At 39.0% G+C, this 18,843-nt stretch overlaps 1 protein-coding gene across 2 annotated transcripts in view; it reads left to right on the forward strand.

Annotated features, from left to right (window-relative positions):
• The first annotated feature begins 593 nt into the window (after positions 1-593).
• Positions 594-18,843, forward strand: part of mmp16b (matrix metallopeptidase 16b (membrane-inserted)) — a 34,160-nt gene continuing 15,910 nt past the window's right edge. The window contains exons 1-7 of one of the 2 annotated variants that reach the window (XM_041802374.1): positions 594-994; positions 6,957-7,105; positions 7,341-7,355; positions 7,690-7,806; positions 10,310-10,614; positions 17,888-18,049; positions 18,532-18,749. In XM_041802374.1, the coding sequence (XP_041658308.1) occupies positions 863-994; positions 6,957-7,105; positions 7,341-7,355; positions 7,690-7,806; positions 10,310-10,614; positions 17,888-18,049; positions 18,532-18,749 (1,098 nt within the window). In that variant the 5' untranslated portion in view covers positions 594-862. The remainder of the gene's footprint in view (positions 995-6,956; positions 7,106-7,340; positions 7,356-7,689; positions 7,807-10,309; positions 10,615-17,887; positions 18,050-18,531; positions 18,750-18,843) is intronic. The other variant, XM_041802375.1, reaches the window with a different exon arrangement.

Below are 18,843 nucleotides of genomic sequence, written 5' to 3' on the forward strand. Positions count from 1 at the left end.
CTTTAGGCAGCTTGTTTTAGCATCTCTGAGCTATAAAGAGGCTGCAGGAGCTATAAATGTCTTGGGAAGCTATTAGGTCATGTTTTCTGGGTCTACAGGGTAGAGATCACCACAGGGGGGGAACGGGGCTGACATTTTAAGATTGGTGTGGAAAATAAGATTCAGTGGTGGACATTAGTCTTAGTGTTGACTGTAACAGAAGCGTGATAATAATGAGGTTGGGATGCATGATCTATTTATCATGTGCAGATCTTATATTTTTTATTCTAAAGCACATAGATAGACGGTTATAAGAGTATAAACAGGGAGGTATAGGTTGCAGAAGTATTTATAATCTGGATTTAGGGCTTTGTTTACTATCAGGAATCTAATATCAGAGCATTTGGCTGCACATGTGCGCATCAAGTTGCACGGATCCTCGGCCTTTGCCATGTAAATGTGAAACGTACAGGCAGTTCTGAGGCATGGTATTTCATCTCTCATGCACTCTGTAGGGCAGCTCTTGTGATGCTGCCAAGCAGCGCTGCGCCGTGTGAGAAATCAAAGCGCAGGCGTGGAGTCGGGAGGGAGCCTATCTTGCGCAGACTGGGCACTGTACATGGCCATTGATGCTGCTGGATAGATGTAGCCCCTGATGTAAATAAGAATGGCGAGGGCAGCGGGTCTAACATGTCGCGTTTTCTCTGCTTGACATCGGAACATTTTACGCCACCATCGGGATTTTACAAAGCGCGTGGCCCTGTTTTTCCTCGTTTTCATGTGAATCCTGCCTTGACAGCTCGCCTAATGATTTTCATTTGACACAAGAGCCAAAGCAGACGGGCGGCTTCTTCTAATAAACACTCGGGAAAAACAGGTCATTATGACCTTAGTATCCTCCAGGAAAAGAAAACCATCGGATTGCTTTCACGCGGCATCTTTCTGCGTGCATCTTTTGCTTTGGATTTCGTGTGCCGTGTCCGGAGAGGAGGATCATCATCAGTTCAGCGTTGAGGTAAGACAAATGGCCTTCCCTGCCTCCCTGGTTATCATAAATGACCGTGCTCTCTCCTCCACATCATCTGCCTCAGCGTGAAAAACATACAGAGGCTACATGTCGACTCCCCACGCTCGATGGGCTCGATTACCATAACGCAGAGCAACATGGATGCGTTGTAAGCCTATCAGGACAGCTCGCGCACTTAAAGACGAAAATATTCCTCATTTGGAGAGTGCAGTGAAACAGAAGGATGCTCATTTTATTGCACTGCGGGTCCATGAGCTGTGCTGATCCAGCCCACTGATCCCCCAATGTGCAACCTAGATATGATTGGGCTATTTTAGCAGAGATGCCCCACAGTGAGATGTTTTCACTGTTAGATTCACTTTTTCTCATGACAGGCCAACATGATTTCAGGCATGCTCTGGCAGCATCACAGTGCTGGAGGAGATTATAAACATTTGCAGACACAAGTTGCATAATAGGATTTGTTTTTTTGTACCTTATTAATTGATGTCATTTTCATCCTCACCTCTGGCTCCCCTCCCACCACTCTGAAGAAATTAAATGCTGAGGCTGACAGTCTCACACACGCACACACACACACACACACACACACACATCATTATTCAATTTTATGGCTCACTGGAATGTGCCCGATATCTCTCTGAGATCTCTGCCTTTGAACAAACACAACACACGCAGGAAACACACCCACAGGAGAGAGAGAGAGAGAGGATGAAAAAAAGGGATAAACAAGGCGTTTAGCTCAGCAGAAAGAGGGATACAGGCAGAAGGGGGAGGGATGGATGGAGACAGCTAGTCAGATTAGCTAGCTGGAGCATTTCTCATAGGCTGAGTGATGATGGGTGGGCAGCTGGTTGGCGTGCAGACAGCTGTGGATAGCGTGGGCGCCTCGTGGCACTCAGTGTCAGGATTGAGAGTGAGAGCCTGGCAGTGACCCCTGCATGATGCTCGGTCTCACCTTTCCACTCTGTATCATGGAGCCGACCTCTTGCTTTGTAGGACAAGAGGAGGCAGGGCCACAGTCCTGCACATGTACACTGACCGGCAGCCGCAAGACACAAACACTAAGGTCACGAGAAGGGATGCAAATGCAAACAGTTGCACTAATGTTGCTCTGCTTAGAGAGCCTCCGAGCAAAAATACACAGGGAAATTTTTAACCTTAACCTCCTCCTGGGACAATTTATGCAAATAATAGACTATTTACATGCAAATTATAGTTAATTAAATCCTCAAAACACAGGACATCTCTCTGTAATGTAAACACATAAGCCCATTTTAGTGCTATTTGTCTCGCTGAAATGAAAAAGAACACCAGCTTGAGTCACATAATCACCACTTCTGCAAAATAATTTATGCACAGTTACGTTTTATTCTGGGATTGGGTCAAGAAAGGCACCACAACTAATGATACTTAATACTGATTTATCATCTGCTGCCCTTGAACAGTCAAAACTAACTTTAACACAGTGAAGATGGGTCTGTTTGGGCCACTTATTTCAGAGTAATGACTAAAATATGAATATGATAACAGAATATTTTGAAAGTGATGCAAGTAGGACCAAATCTAATAAAACAAAGCTGCAGCTAATGCAAAGTAGGGATGCACAATAAATTGCATCTTCATTGTTATTGTTTTGTGAAAACAAAAATATGCAAGATTTCCTTGATTGCAATAATAATTTTCAAAGTAAGCGTTGCCTAAAAGTGTGGGTTTTTTTGCAAGTTATAACATCATCAAGATTATGAGTGATGTTATTGCATTTACCAGTTTTTTAATACTTTATAGGCCTCATCATGAAACATTATGAATTTAGACCTTTTAAGCAGCAACAAGGAGTGTCTAGGTTGTTATCAAAAAGTCTGAAATTAATGTGATTGTGTCTGTATGACTTACTGAAGCAAACAGGACCATTATCCACAAGACTGATTATTTCTATATAGTAATTTTTAATGCCTGGATCCACTGCATTGCGTTCGTGTCTAAGTGTTTAACCGTACCCTGCTGAGGCATCCTTTACTTAAGGAAAGATTTTGGCAAAGATAAGTGATGATTCTGACTGTTAAAAGAAAGCTGGGTGAGATTTTTTTAGGGATGCGTGATATGATCAGCATGATATCTGTATCTGCAGATGTTGGCTTAAATCGCAAATTATTGGTACTTGTAGATATGAAATTCCTGCTGATATTTATACTATTTTGGCAATAAAAATCTGCCCATATCAGATGTAAATATTTTACAGTTTTAGGCTGGACCAGCAGATCTATGTCAGCGAAAGCCTTTTTCTTCATTCATCATTCCTTACACTCTAAAGCAAGGGTGTCCAAACTATGGCCCGGGGGCCAAATGTGGCCCGCGGCCCATTTTGTGATCGGCCCCCGAAAAATTCTTTAATTAAATTAAATATGGCCCTCAGAGCATGAAGCTTGTGCTACACTGTGTTATTCTTCTTAGTTTCTAAACAAGGCTGTACTACCATGCTAATACTGTAAACAAGCATTTTGACAAGGATTTATGGCCTTTTTACAGGACTAAATTGAGACGACACTGTAAATAGTAAAAATATTCCTAAACAAATAATAAGATATCTTGGTTTATAATACCCTAAGGGTTTACAGCAGCAAATAGCAGCACCAATGATGTTCCAGGGTAGCCAGAGCTGACTTGGGCCCCCTGAAATCTGACTGGCCTGTCCAAAAATTTAAAGTATTTGGCAATTTGCCTTCCCAGCCATCAACTAGCCATTTAAGCAGACCTTATCACTCAACATAACTTAACCAACGGTAGATTGGTTTTACTAACTTCAATGTCAAGGTGAGATATATAAAAGTGGCCCCACCATCCTTGTAAATTTCTGTATGTGGCCCCAATGGAAAAAGTTTCGGCACCCCTGCTCTAAAGGGTGTTTTTAAGGACTGAAATAGTTAATTTATTCATCCTCAAACCTCAAATTGCATGTTTTATTGAAGTTTTAGATGTGAACTACCTTTAAATCCCAGTTTCGGGTAAAAATAGTTTGTAAATATCAGCTATCAGATATTTTAAAAAATCCAATATTGTGCATCCCTAGATTTTTGTTACACAATGCTCTGTTTACATATACAGGGTGGCAAAGCAAATGATAAGAGGCCCTTAGTTGTCCACAATTTCAACTCAAACGTAAAGTAGGGATGCACAGTATCATCAGCATGATATCAGAGCAGATATTAGACAAATGTTGACAGTTATGCAAATTATGCTGATATTTACACTGAGATATCAGCTGTAAAAATAGACTATATACCACATAAGTTAGCTGAGTGTTAGGCCGAACCAGTAGACCTACATTAGCTGAAATCATTTCTTTGTTCGTCTTCATTCTTTACGTTTTTAAGTGTTTTTTTAAGAATTTAAGTTCCGTTCTTTACTAATTACACTTGAGAGTGTGTCTTAAGGACGGAGTTTTTAATGTTTGATCTGCATTTATATACAGTGTTAACAGAATAAGGGGGGTCTGGCTGCAGACCACTAGAGTCAGATGCCACCTCCTGCAGACCACCATTGTGAGACTCCACCTCCATCAGTATGGCAGTGACATCATTTAGCAATATGACACATTTGCCATTTCAGAAGTAGTTACATGTCTGGTTGCTAGCTTTAGCTGCTATAGCTGGGATTTTCATGGAGGTTGAGCTTTTTTCTCTCAGCACACCGTTTAGTTTGATATATCAGATGTTTGGTAACTAGGTTTTGCAGGTCAGGTTAATTGCTTTAGTGTAAAATGCTTAATGTTTGTGATAAAGTTTTAGTGTGGTTCAGGCCATTCCTAATACACACTACTGTAGTTCTAACCCTAACTGGAAAGTAAAACAATATCATTTGGAAAATTTTTTGCATGTATTTTCACCCCAACTGTGGTGGTGTCTGACAGTGGTGGTCTGCAGTCATACTGTCTGGCACAGAATGACGTATGAAGTATAAAGATGCTCAAATAACATTGCTTACTAGGAATGCATGATGTTGAATTTATTCCTATATCTAATAAGCTGGTAATTATAAATTCAATTTAGCTGATGTCAGTTTTCAAATGTAGTTCAGACCTAAAGCTTCTGTCCTTTAAACACAATTTAAGGTTTGAGGATGAACAAAGGATCAAATTTCAGTCCTTTAAACATACTTTAAAGTGTAAGGAATGATGATGAATAAAGAAAAAGACTTCAGTTGGTGTATGTCTGTCTGTCAAGAATAAAGCTCCACTAACATATTTGTTCATTTGCTAATGTTTACATCCGATATAGGAAGATTATTTAGTGAAAATATCGGTTGTTAATATCAGCAGGATTTTTCATATCTGCCCATACAGATAGTTCACTTTTTAAGCTGATACCTGATGATTCATTTTCATGCCGATTGTACCATGCATTTCCATCACTTCCCTTTTAAAACCATTATCCTAGAGCACTGCTTCTCAAGGTGTGGTCCGAGGCCCACTGGTGGACCCTAGAGGTAATTTCCAATAACTAAAAACCATAGAAATAAAAAAAAAACGTGAATCATATTTTAAATGATCATACAAACTTGATTAAATGTTTTAATTTAAGTCTCAGAAGCAACAAAATACAGCCAGAAATTTAAAACACCTCTATCATGTATTCTATCTGATCTATAGAACTGGTGTCATGGTTTAACTGGTATTGGATTGACACTCCATTAACCATTCTGCCATGCCAGTCGCTTCCTGATTTTAAGAATTTATCACCCTCCACTGACACACAAGGGCTGCTTGGGAAGAGTTTGCTCTGCCACAAAGTGTCTGGCAGAGATGAATATTAAAAAAGAAAATTTAAGTGTCTTTGCACATACCTGATCAAAACAAAATAAATGGCAGAGGTTCATAATTGTACCTTGTGATCCCTCAAACACTTTCTGAGTAATGTTAATATATCTGAAAGCAAAAGTTTTTCAAACTTTTATTGAACCAGGAAAACCTCATGGAGATTAAAAATCTCTTTTTCAATAGTGTCCTGGCCAAGATAGGCTACGGCACAGTTGACAAAGATTTAGACAATAAGCAGCCATACATACAAGTAAATAGCACACTAGAAAACAAGAAATACATTTAAAACAAGTAAAGTGTTTGTCAAAATTGGACAACATTCAAAAAAACCCCATTGATCAGATAGAACATTTACAAACAGAAGTGTCTGCATCCAAATCAACCAAACCATCCTTTTTTAAAGCATCCAGTAAGACCAAGTCAAGAAATTTCAGGTCCTTTTTAAATTTTTTCCAGCCAAAAGGAGCATCATAAGGACATTTTTTCAAGTTCAGTTCTGACCCCTGGAACTGAGATTGAGGAAAACATCCCAAGAACAAAATTCCCTGTTCATGAAATGGAAAAAAAAAAAAAAAACGATTTTTAAAAGCAAAATATCTCAGTCTCATGTTATAGTTGTATAAGGGGTTTGGTGGACCCTAGATGATTTTCAGGTCCCAAAATGGGCTGCAGAATACTGTAATTTGGGAGAGGATGTCCTCGAGTGAAGAGGGGAGAGATGTAGATGCCTTTCTCATGCAGAGGTTGATTATATACAAATAAATAAAAAAAAGTAGGAAAATATGGTCGGCAAATATACTTGGGTCGATGTAAATATACCAGGGTGGCCCACACAAGTATTGACTATTTTGTGGATAATACTGATATATTAATATCAACTAAAATGATTTATAATATATTGACATATCAGCAAAAATCCAATATTTTGCTTCCTTAAATGACAGTTTCTAACAGAAGAAGAACGAGCATGGCATGCTCAACCTCTTGTTTGTGATTTCAGCTCCTCACATGTCATGTCCATCCCCATGTCACATTTTCCTCCCACCTTCTAGTAAAGACAAAGAGTGTGAAACAAGTCTTGAAATAGCCACAGTTCGGAGGCCACAATCTTTCTTCTGCTTCCCCCTCCTGCAGGGATGGCTACAGAGGTATGGCTACCTTCCCCGCACAGAACCGGGAATGTCTGTCCTGCGCTCGGCCCAAACCATGCACTCAGCCATCGCCGCCATGCAGCGCAACTATGGCCTCAATGTCACCGGGACGCTGGATGAGAGAACCAAGGAGTGAGTACACACGCATCAGAAAACACAAACTGTGGCGCGCTAATGATGCACTCATGTTAATTCTCCGCTCATTCATTTAAAATGCAGCTGGAATGGTTATCAATATTTCAATGAATTAGCGAGTGACAGAAATAGAGATCCTCTTTTCACCCCCCCTTCCCGCCAACTCTCCTGACACAACCTCAGGTGCAGGTTTTAACACTTTTCCTTCTTCTCATTTTGCATGATGATGCAGTGATATCACGCTGAGGTGAGAAAAAAATGTTTTCCCTACATATTACGTGTCCTCTGTACTTGTGATAATCTCATGTGGTATGAATGAAAAAACTCTTGACTTTCTTTTCAGCCTTCATTGAGGTTTTTGATCACACACTTGTATCCTGTATGTGGCTGAAGTAGATTAGTTCTATTTTGCACTTTCTTTTGCTGCTCTAAATATTTATCACCTGCCAGGAAGAGAACTGTTGAGTTCACTTCAGTGCTTTATGTTGTCTTGTGATAGTGTTTGCCTTTAAACTTTATATTTATCACACTTAATTCATATGTTTTTTTTCCCTCTTTTCTCTTTTATTTTCATCTGTAAGTTGGATGCAAAAGCCTCGATGTGGAGTTCCAGACAAGTTCAAAAGTGCTTCAAGGACAAGGAAGCGGAGATACGCGCTGACAGGACAGAAGTGGCAGCGTCCACACATCACCTACAGGTGAGAGATAGTGGAGGGGGTCGTCATGGCAGCCATTGAGTTTTTCTCTGCACTTATTGTAAAGTGAAGATGAGCCATTGTTAATTTTCACAGCTCTTCGCTGTCTCTCATCTCCTCTGCTATCACATGCTCTGTATTGTCATAGAGACCGAGTAAGTACGTCACATATGTGGGTGCACACACAAAAATAAATTTAGAATCACACATACAAAGTAACACACACACACATAACGCCCTTGTGTGCTGCTAGTGTGTGTACTTTTCAGTGTATAAATAGCGTGCTTGCAGAATGGGAAGTGGGATAAGGCAGGGTTTTTTTAAAGCTCTTCCATTTTTTCTTTTCTTGTCATAAAACAAAACAAACATTTTTAGCTGAGTAGCATGAAGATTGAAGGCTTTTCTCTCCCTCGTTTAAAACTGTTTAAATTGTGCGTAATCTCAGCAGAAATATTCAAACTCTCATCTTATCTTGCCTGATTAAGCTCCAGCTTTTAATGGGTTCTGAGAAGGACTGATAAACGGCGTCTCCAGCACAACTGCAAATTGACAGGTTACAGCAGTAATAGACGATAACGCTGTCAATTTATTCAAATCCTTCCTTCCTCCACGAATTTGAATTGATGAGCCACCTCTCCTAATGGAATGTCAATCAGTGCTGAGCCAGTGCCGCTGCGGCTGCTGACTGCACTTTATTCATGAAAATGAGTGGAGAGAGAGGGAGAAGATTTCCCATTCCTCTCTGCCTGCCAGGGACTGATAACGACTGCTGTGTTAAAAGTTCACTAAAAGCTGCCGGGCTTGAAATAGTTGTGTCAAGTGCAACTTTTCTTTTTAGTGTCTCCTCATTTTAAAAAGTAAAAAATTGTTCTCTTGAAATTAATGGGATAACAAGGCATGGGTTTAATGCAGTATGGTTCATTTCTTCTTCACTTGTACGGTTTCTCCCCCTTTGTTTTAAATGACATTCTTTTTCACTACTACAAACAAGGACTGCACAGTAAATTGCAATTTTCCCACTATCACCATAGGAACAAATTGCAATAAACACGTTATGTTTACGATGCTAGTATCAGTTGCTTCGTGAGGGGCTGTCAACCAATGGCAGGCTATTTCGTCATCAGGTTAAGCTTTGTCAAACTGTGCATGCTCTGACAGCCTGAATAGAGCAAAATGGGGAGAAAGAAAGAGAGCCTGTGATGTAGCCTTCTGTGTCATTGTTATTTTAATGTAACAACTCAATATTTACCAGGAAAAATAACTTCAAGGGTCACATTATGATTCTATTTGTTGAGCAGTGTTCTGAGTTCACTGTAGGGCTAAAATAACATGCCAGTTTTCCACAGCACAGTCAGTCCGGAATGTTTACACCAGTATCCCATTGGTACCTGGTATCACCCAGTAGCTAACACCATGATATCAGAATCTGTATCTGGAAGGAAGAAATGGTATTGGAACATATCTAGTGTTTTTATGCCTTTATTTACAGAGGATGACAGTAAAGGCAGGGTCTTGGCATAAACATAGGAAGACATGCAAAAAAAAGTTTTTTTTTTTTTAAATACACATTTTTTATATTATACATATATATGTATATTTATATGTATATATTTATATACAGTGCTTACAAAATTTATTAGACCCCTCTAACCCTAACCAAAGTAAGGTTTATGCCATAGCTGCCCTAAGTCCGCATTAAAGCACTTCATGATGCTGGATGGTCTTTGAGACATATATGACAGGTGGTCTAATAAATTTGTTAAGCACTGTATAGTGCTTAACAAATTTATTAGACCATCACCCAAAATAAGGTTTATGCCACAACTGCATCATGAAGTGCTTTAATGCGGCCTCTTTCATTTTCAGTGAGCTCTCCACGTTTTACCATTTTGAACAGGAATGAGGAATTTCAAACTGAATTCACCTTTTTATACCCAAATTTGAGCCGGCTCACTGGGCTTCTGTGAGAAGCCAGAAATTAATCAAGCATAACATTCAACCACTAAAACTAATTTTTCTGTTCAGGAATGCAAGTAAATAACTATAATTTGACATATGAATCAAGAAATAATAATGTGCTTTATATTTTTACAGTTTTTTGTAAATCAGTACATTTGAAAATTTATGGATAACAATAATAATCATATTTTAACATTAAGAATATCATTTGGGTTAAAGAGCTTCTACATATTGGTGTATTAACCATTGCAGAAACAAATAAAAAAATTTTGGTAATTACCAATGCATTTAATTTAGGGCAGTTGTAGCATAAACCTTACTTTGGGCAGTGCTCTAATAAATTTGTTAAGCACTGTGTATATATACATACATACATATATACATACATACATACATACATACATACAGTATATGGCAATATTTAACAATGCAGTGGCACATTTGTATATTCTGCCCACCTATAAACACAGTGTGCAAGCTTCAACCTCCAAAGTATTTTCTTATCTCTAGTGCCCATCATCCTCATTTTCTCTTTTACTGTCCACAGCATTAAAAACGTCACACCAAAGGTGGGTGCCCGGGAGACCCATGATGCCATCCGGCGGGCGTTTGACGTGTGGCAGGGTGTGACTCCCCTCCGCTTTGAGGCCGTTCCATACAGCGCCCTGGAAACTGGCAGGCGTGACGTGGACATCACCATCATCTTTGCTTCGGGTTTTCATGGCGACAGCTCGCCTTTTGACGGAGAGGGTGGCTTCCTTGCCCACGCCTATTTCCCTGGCCCAGGCATTGGTGGGGACACGCACTTTGACTCAGATGAGCCCTGGACTCTCGGGAACCCCAACCATGATGGTGAGTGAAAGAAAGAGTGGGCATCAATGTTAAGCTTTAGTGTAAAAAAATCAGTTGTCAGGGCGATAAAGAGGCTACAGATATCATCCAATAAAAGAGAGACAGGAAAGCAAAAACAAGAGAGAGGGAGAGATGTAGGAAAAACTAAGTGAAGAGATTATGAGTGGGAGGGGAAAAAAGGAAAGAATGGTTGTTAAATGCTGAGTGTTGACAGGTAAGTAACAGTATGGCTGAAGAGGAAACAGAAAAAAAGCAGGCATCAGTGGAGACAGATAGAAAGCATACACTGGAAATACAGATGGCTGGGCAGGAGGGCAGTATGACAGAGATGCTATCACAGGGTATGAGGGATGCTTAACTGAAAACAAAGAATGCAGAGACGTCTCTGATTGGGCTGTACTCTGTTAAGACGCATCACCCCATCTGTCATGATTTTGATGTTTTTTTTCCTGCATAATAAGCTCTTCAGATGACAGGATAGAAAGCTCTGCTATTTTAAGATGCTGGTTGCTGGCACATGATTATGGCTACTTGTATTGAAGTTGATGTACTTCAAGAGAGGTAATTCAGATATCAGACTTCTGATGTACATCATGCATCACTGAATGTAATTCAATGCTGTGTCCAGTTTTGTTTTGTTTAATAAAGTCACGTAACATTATGTTTTTGGAATATTATCTGCATATTGAATAAGGTGAATAAGGACTAGTTTTAACTAGTTATGTTCTGTCATACTATGTAGTGTTGTGCTTTGTCATTACGTGCCTTATTGTGATGCTTATGCATGTCTTTTGTAGACTAATTTCTAATTTACTCGTCACTAATTAGTCAGGTTGAGTTAGTGTGAGTGTTCTGTTTCATCTCATTAGATTTTATTCCAGATTATATTGTTGAGTAATATGATAAGTTATGCAATGTTATTTTAGGTTGTTTTATGTTGTGCTTTTTAGTAGTATGGTATTTCAGCCAGAGAGGTTGGCTAGCATTTGTCAAGATTGGTTAATCTACAGTATATGTTGTGATAGGCTTATTTAGGCTAAATTAAATTTTGTGCCTAAAGGTACATAAGTTAAAACAAGTAAGAGAAAAGCTAAAATGTTGGTTGTTTGAATGAGCTTTTGTGTTGTTACTGGTAAAGTAGTATTATTAACCTGTATTATGGGGTTTTATTTTCTGTGGTTGCATGTTTGGTTAGGCTCAGTTCTTTTACCCCACATAACATGACATGATGTTGCATTAGGTTGTTTTATGTGTAATATGTTATGTTTTATGTTAGGGCTGTCAAATGACTCAATTTTTTTACATTTCAGAGTTTCCATGGCGAGTTTTGATTAATCTCTTGTTTTTGCAGTTGAAATTCCACTATGTGCATTTTAAATGGTTTTTGTTAATTAATTGTGGTTAATGCATTATTGCTAACCGCCCTTATTAGGTTAGGATAAGGTAGGTTATGTTACGTCAGGTTAGGCAATGTAAGTCATTACAATGCCTTGCCATCATTCCCTTTTTTATAGGTTAGCTAACGTCAGTTAGCATCGGTAAATGTCCTATTTTGTTCTTTACTACGTTATGCAAGGTTATGTTGGGTTAGGGTAGTGGACATTATGTTTTGATAGATTAGATTGGATTAAGGTGAGGTTATTTTGGGTTAGGTTAAGTTAGGTGAGGTTAAGGTTGGTCAGGTTAAGGAAGGTGAGGCTAAGATTGTTAAGTTCATGTTGGGTTAAGTTAGGTTAGGTTAAGGAAGTGAAGTTAAGGTGTGGTGTGGTTATGTTGGACTAGGTTGAATTAGGTTAGGTTTTGGTAGGTAAAGTTAGGTTAGGTTAAGATAGGTGAAGTTATGTTTGGTTAAGATTTGTAAGGTTGGTTTAGGTTAGGTTAAGGTAGGTGAGATTATGTTGAGTCAGGGTAGATGACATATTTTGATAGATTAGATAAGATTAAGGTAGGTGAGTTTATGAAGGGTTAGGTGAGGTCAAGTTAAGGTAGGTGAGGCTATGTTGGGTTAAGAGAGATGAGGTTATGGTAGGTGAGGTTATACTGGGTTAGGTTAAGTTAGGTGAGGTTAAGGTAGGTCAGGTTAGGTAAGGTGAGGCTAAGGTTAGTGGGGTTATGATAAGGTAGGTGAGGTTTTGTTGGATTAGGTTAGATTAGGTTAGGTTAAGGTAGGTGAGGCCATGTTGGGTTAGATAAGTTAGGTTAAGTTAGGTGAGGTTAAGGTAGGATAGATAAGGTGAGGTTAAGTTCGTTAAGATTAGGTGAGGTTAAGGTTGTAGAGGTTATGTTGGGTTAGGTTAAGTTAGGTGAGGTAAAGGTAGGATAGATAACATGAGGTTAATTTTGTTAAGACTGGGTGAGGTTATGTTGGATTAGATTAATTTAGGTGAGGTTATGTTGGGTTAGGTTAAGTTAGGTGAGGTAAAGGTAGGTTAGTAGGTTAGATAAAGTGAGGTTAAGTTAGTTAAGATAAAGTTAGGTCAAGTTAGGTGAAGTTATGTTTGGTTAGGTTAAGTTAGGTGAGGTTATGTAGGGTTAGGTTAAGTAAGGTGAGGTAAAGGTAGGTTAGTAGGTTAGATAAGGTGAGGTTAAATTAGTTAAGATGAAGTTAGGTCAAGTTAGGTGAAGTTATGTTTGGTTAGGTTAAGTTAGGTGAGGTTATGTTTGGTTAGGTTAAGTAAGGTGAGGTTATGTTGGGTTAGGTTAAGTTAGGTGAGGTTATGTAGGGTTAGGTTAAGTTAGATGAGGTTGTATTAGGTTAGGTTAAGTTAGGTGAGGTTCTGTTTGGTTTGGTAAAGTAAGGTGAGGTTATGTTGGGTTAGGTTAAGTTAGGTGAGGTCATGTTGGGTTAGGTTAAGTTAGGTAAGGTAACGGTAAGTTAGTAGGTTAAATAAGTTGAGGTAAAGTTAGTTAAGATAAAGTTAGGTGAGGTTAAGTTAGGTGAGTTTATGTTGGGTTAGGTTATGTTGGGTTAGGTCAAGTTAAGTGAGGTTATCTGGGGTTAGGTTATGTTGGGTTAGGTTAAGTTAGGTGAGGTTATGTTGGGTTAGGTTAAGTTAGGTGAGGTTATGTTGGGTTAGGTTAAGTTAGGTGAGGTTATGTTGGGTTAGGTTATGTTGGGTTAGATTAAGTTAGGTGAGGCTATGTTGGGTTAGGTTACGTTAGGTGAGGTTATGTTGGGTTAGGTTAAGTTAGGTGAGGTTTTGCTTTGTGATGTTATGTTATTATTTCTTTCCTTGTTGGTTACCTTAGTTAATTTAGTGTGGGTTATTGACCAATGTTTTTGTTTTGTTTTTTCATGTGATGTTATGTGATGTTACATGAAGTTATTTGATGTTATGTTATGGTTTCCTATTTAGTAGGTAGCTAAGTTAGTATTGGTTATTGCCCAATGCTTTATTATCATAGATTAATGTAGGTCATATTTTTATGGATCATATTTTAACATAGGCTACCAGCAGGTAAACTCTGCCCAAAGAGGGAGATAAGATGCCTTTTCCTTGGCCGTGCATCCACACACTCTCTAATTACCCTACCTACAGGGCGCCAGGCTTGTCAGAGCACCACCAGGCTACTTTGCTAATACCCATTGTGCTGTACACTTAAATTTTATCCTCCCATTAGTGGAAGAGGAGGGGAACAGCTCACATTGTGTTTGTTCTGGGAAACTGCTTGCCACCCATCAGCTGCCCGCCCTCTCTCTCCCTCTCTTTTGTTCTCAAACTCCAATGGTAATTGTCTCAGACTCCCAAGTCAAATTCGTGTTCACCCTTGCACGGTGTCCTACGGTTATCTACATGGAGTGCTCAGGCTGAGGCTGAAAAGCTTCTGTCCCTGCTTATAATGTCTGGAAAGCTGTGCAACCTTTAATGGGCTTTCACAGCAGTGCAAATGTAAATGTTGCATGTTGACATGTGCGCTAATGGTAGCTGGGGCCTGTCTCCTGGGAGCTCTTATTGGACATTTTTTGGTTAGGTGGAAGAGGCTGCTTGTGAGAGATGTATGGAGGAGGGGGAGGTGTAACCTTTTAGCTGCTGGCTGAGGGTCAGTGGTTGTTCGTTGCAGTGCTCCTGGCAAGAGTGCATATCATGTATTAAAGGGCAACAATCTCCTGAGGACAGCTTCAGTCACAAGCTGTACGTAAATGGTGTACTCCTCTTTAAATCAGGTTGACACCATGAGCTGAGTGCTGACCACAGACACTGCCTATGACATTTTTCTTTTCTCATTTATCTTCCTATGTTTGAACTGGACCCACAATGTTTTCATGTGCTCTGCCAACAGTCATATGTGTTCAGGTGCATTATATGAATTTTTGCTTTTTACTGTTCTTTTTGTGCTCTGGAGAACAAACGTGAGTCTGTCCCTCTGCTCCCTGTGAGCTGTGCTGCACATGCAGCTAATCTGCTCTTACCGAGAAAAAGAGGAGAAGTGGTCATGCTTTCCAATTCACCTCCAGTAATCTTTGCTTGCACTTTTGAACCACATCAGCTCATTGAAAGTTTCTGCAGGACCAGAGGGCCTCAAGTAATGATAATTTTCACTGTTGAACAATCAACTGCTCACCTGTGAATTTCATATTTAATAGTTTGATTCTTAATGTCATCAAACAACGACATCTTAAGCGCTTACCTAAAAGAAATTAGTTTTGTCCAGTCAGATATAGATTTGATAACATTAAAGGAGACTGAAGAAAAGTCTTGTAAACATCTTCTAGATGATGCTTTCATAATCAGCTTAAATGGTTAACTGGTTATCAAAACACTTGTTTGTTTATTTCATAATCAGGAAAATGCCAGAAGACTAGTGAGTAGGCTGTTTTTATGTAATATGCCTACGTATGCTCCCACATATCTCTTGGTCTCATCTCTTGGATTGATTCCTGTAATACATTTAAGACACGAGCTCAACTTCAGTGGCACTGTAGTATGTGGAACATTGTTTGTTTTTGGTAAACAGAATAATATTTGGGACTTTTCTAGACATCTGTATAGATGCTGAGCATTTTTAAAGATGTTTTATGTCCACATAAAATTAATTTCCCAGTGCATATGTTGATGTGTTTCCTTTCAGCATATATCATTTATTTTCATTCACTAGTCTCTACCGCTGACAGCTATGCAATGTATACAGTGTATACAGTGCCTATAAAAGTATTTACCCCCTTGGGTGTTTTACCCTTTTGGGTATGGTCATTGTACTTCGGCAGTTTTGACAAAAAAAAAAAAAAAAAACAATTTAATGTTGAAGTCAAAACAGATTTCTGTGAAGCACTGTCAAATAAAATATGTAATGTAAAATAAGTGACTGCATAAATTTTCACCCCCTTAAAGTCAGTATTTAGTAGACGCACTGTTGGCTGAAGTCACAGCACTGAGTCTAGGGGGATAGGTCTCAATCAGGCTTGCAAATCTGGACTCTACAATTTTACTCCATTCATCTTTGCAAAACTGCTCAAGCTAACTCACTTGTTGTGAGACTAAGTGGCTGGACCTCTGTTGAATTAGGTTGGTCACTTTAAAGGGGTGAATATATATGCAACCTAACAAATTTTTGTTTAATTTACATTACTTTGTAAAAATTTGTTTTCACTTTGACATTAAAGAGTGTTTTGTCATAAAAGCCAAATTGTATTGACCATGATTGATTTAGAAAATCAGTAAAAGAGTATAACATCCAAGGGGTTGAAAACTGATATAGGCACTGTGTAGCAGAGGGTCTGATTCTGTAAAAATGGATTATGGCTGCTCATACAATTGTGCATCATTGACTCTCTCCGTCTGCTCTGTCTCAAGTTTAATCCACAAAGTATGTAACGCTAATAATAATAATAGAGCTCAAACGTGCCCAAAAGGTTGTGTTGCTCTATACTGTTCGCTCTTGTTTTGCACCTGACTTTGGAGAAAAGCTACCTTTCATTCTGCCAATGGAGAAAAGTTCACACAAAGATGGTGAACTAGAAGTAGAGAGGAAACTTTGGTAGGGTTTATTTGATGCCAGTCTTTTAAAATGTAATATAAGTTCCTCCCCAAATAGAGCAAGCAAGGACAACTCAATGAATAATGATTAACAAGTCACAATGAAATAATAATTAACAGTGGAGTGTGAAGCCACTGACTGTGCTGGACTGATTTAACCTCTATTTTGAATTAGTTATAGCAATGTCAAAGCTGTGTTTACAGACTTCATTACAGATTATTTATTTCAAATCTTAAAGGAGCAGATTTTTTCTGGATCACAGGAAAGTAGGCTTGTGACATCTCTTATAAAACCTGCAGCACAGGTACCACATGGTCCTAACAGATAGTTATAGCTCTATTCTTAGGCCTTGTCCACATGTACAGTCGGCAAGTATTTTGAAAAACCAAGGTTTTCCTCTTCCATTTTCAGAAACATCCTGTCCACCACACTATGTTCTCAAAAACCTCTTCATATGAAAACTCAACAAAACATTATTGCGTGTTCCAAAGAAGAGAGGATGCCATGTCAGCAGTAGCTGTCCCTAATTGTGTGGGAAAAAAGCTCATTCAGAAACAGCAAGTCACCCATGACATGCAAAACTATTTTGCTGTTCCCTTACAATGACTATTTAATTTTAAGCTGTCCCACCATCTTGATCCTGGTCTCAACCGAAAGTGCTAACCTCCATGTGTTATTTTTTACTCCATTCCTCTACGCCTACATTGAGAGATTGCCACCAAGAGAAAACAGCACCAGTTCAGAGATGCAGGTTGCTCTGCAGCACAGTTAGGGCGGGGGTTAAACCCTTTGAGTGTGCTTCATAAATTTGATGGTATCCTTTGGATTTTTTTGCATAAGTTTAGCTGCACAAGCACCACAACTTTTTGCCAAATTACAAAAACACAACTAAAAACAAACCAGCTATGGAGCACAGAGGCTAAAACAAATTGTCAGTGTCCTGTCAAAAATACAGTCTCTTCTGTGTTTATTAAATATTTTAGCTTACAGTTTATTATTATTGATATCCTTTTGTTCAATTTGGGTAACTTGAACTATTGATTTTCTTGCTGAAAACGACCACCTAGTGTCCACTGATCCTGTCTTCCTGCCCATTCATAAACATATAATCCGGTGCAACTACCAATTAAAATAAAAGCATAAAAATACGCGGGCTACTCCTATATTTTAATAATAACACAATAAAAATGTACTCAGTCTTTAGGTACTCTTTCTTAAAATAAAAACCGCTAAATCATGACTGTACAATAATGAAATTAGACAAACAGTGTAAAAAGCTGTCTTTTCCCCTCTCCAGGTAATGACCTATTCTTGGTTGCGGTACACGAATTGGGCCATGCCCTCGGTCTGGAACATTCAAATGACCCAACCGCTATCATGGCTCCTTTCTACCAATACATGGACACAGAGAACTTCAAACTACCTCACGATGACCTTCAGGGCATCCAGAAGATCTATGGTAAGCCACTGTCCCATACTTTAGTGTCTTTTTAGCATCTAAGATAATGATCAAAGTCAGACATATCTTTTTGTATACATTCTATTGTTCCTGAACTTGATTAAAGTATATTATAGAATTTTAAAAAATACTTAAGTCTTGAAGCGGCTTAGCTCCCATAACAAATGTTAAGGCAACAATGAGTAATGTGAGGCTGAATGCCAGTAAACAGCATTTGTCTTGTCAGCTGTTGAAAAGGACTGCAAACAGGTGTTTTAAATACAACATGAGTCAGATAACAGAGCTCCAAAGAGGACAAAATCAGTGCCAAAACTCAAGATTCATTGGACAAAAAAACTGTTAAGTTACGTAATATTTCACCGGGCAAAGTCCCAAATGCAGATCAATCTCACAAACACAGAAAAGCAGCAAAGATAAAAAGGAACAGCACGACGAGAAGGAACTATAAAAGAGGAGGATAGATAACTATATGTGTTTTTTAGGTCCACCAGATAGAGCGCCACAGCCCACGAGGCCCCCACCTACTGTCCCACCACCTCGATTCCATCCTCCTTCAGACCCTCGAAAGCATGACCGCCACGCCAGACCCCATCGCCCCCCTCAGGGGGCTAAACCCTCCAACCCCAACTCCAAACCCAACATCTGTGATGGAGGCTTCAACACTCTGGCCATCCTACGACAGGAACTCTTTGTATTTAAGGTACATTAGAACCTGAGTGATTATTACTGATGAATTTAAAGGCATTTTTGTAGGGTAAGGATGGTGCTGATGATGGTTCCTTATATGTTTCTGC

The sequence above is a fragment of the Cheilinus undulatus genome, linkage group 13, assembly GCF_018320785.1.
Source record: "Cheilinus undulatus linkage group 13, ASM1832078v1, whole genome shotgun sequence".
Taxonomy (NCBI): Eukaryota; Metazoa; Chordata; class Actinopteri; order Labriformes; family Labridae; genus Cheilinus; species Cheilinus undulatus.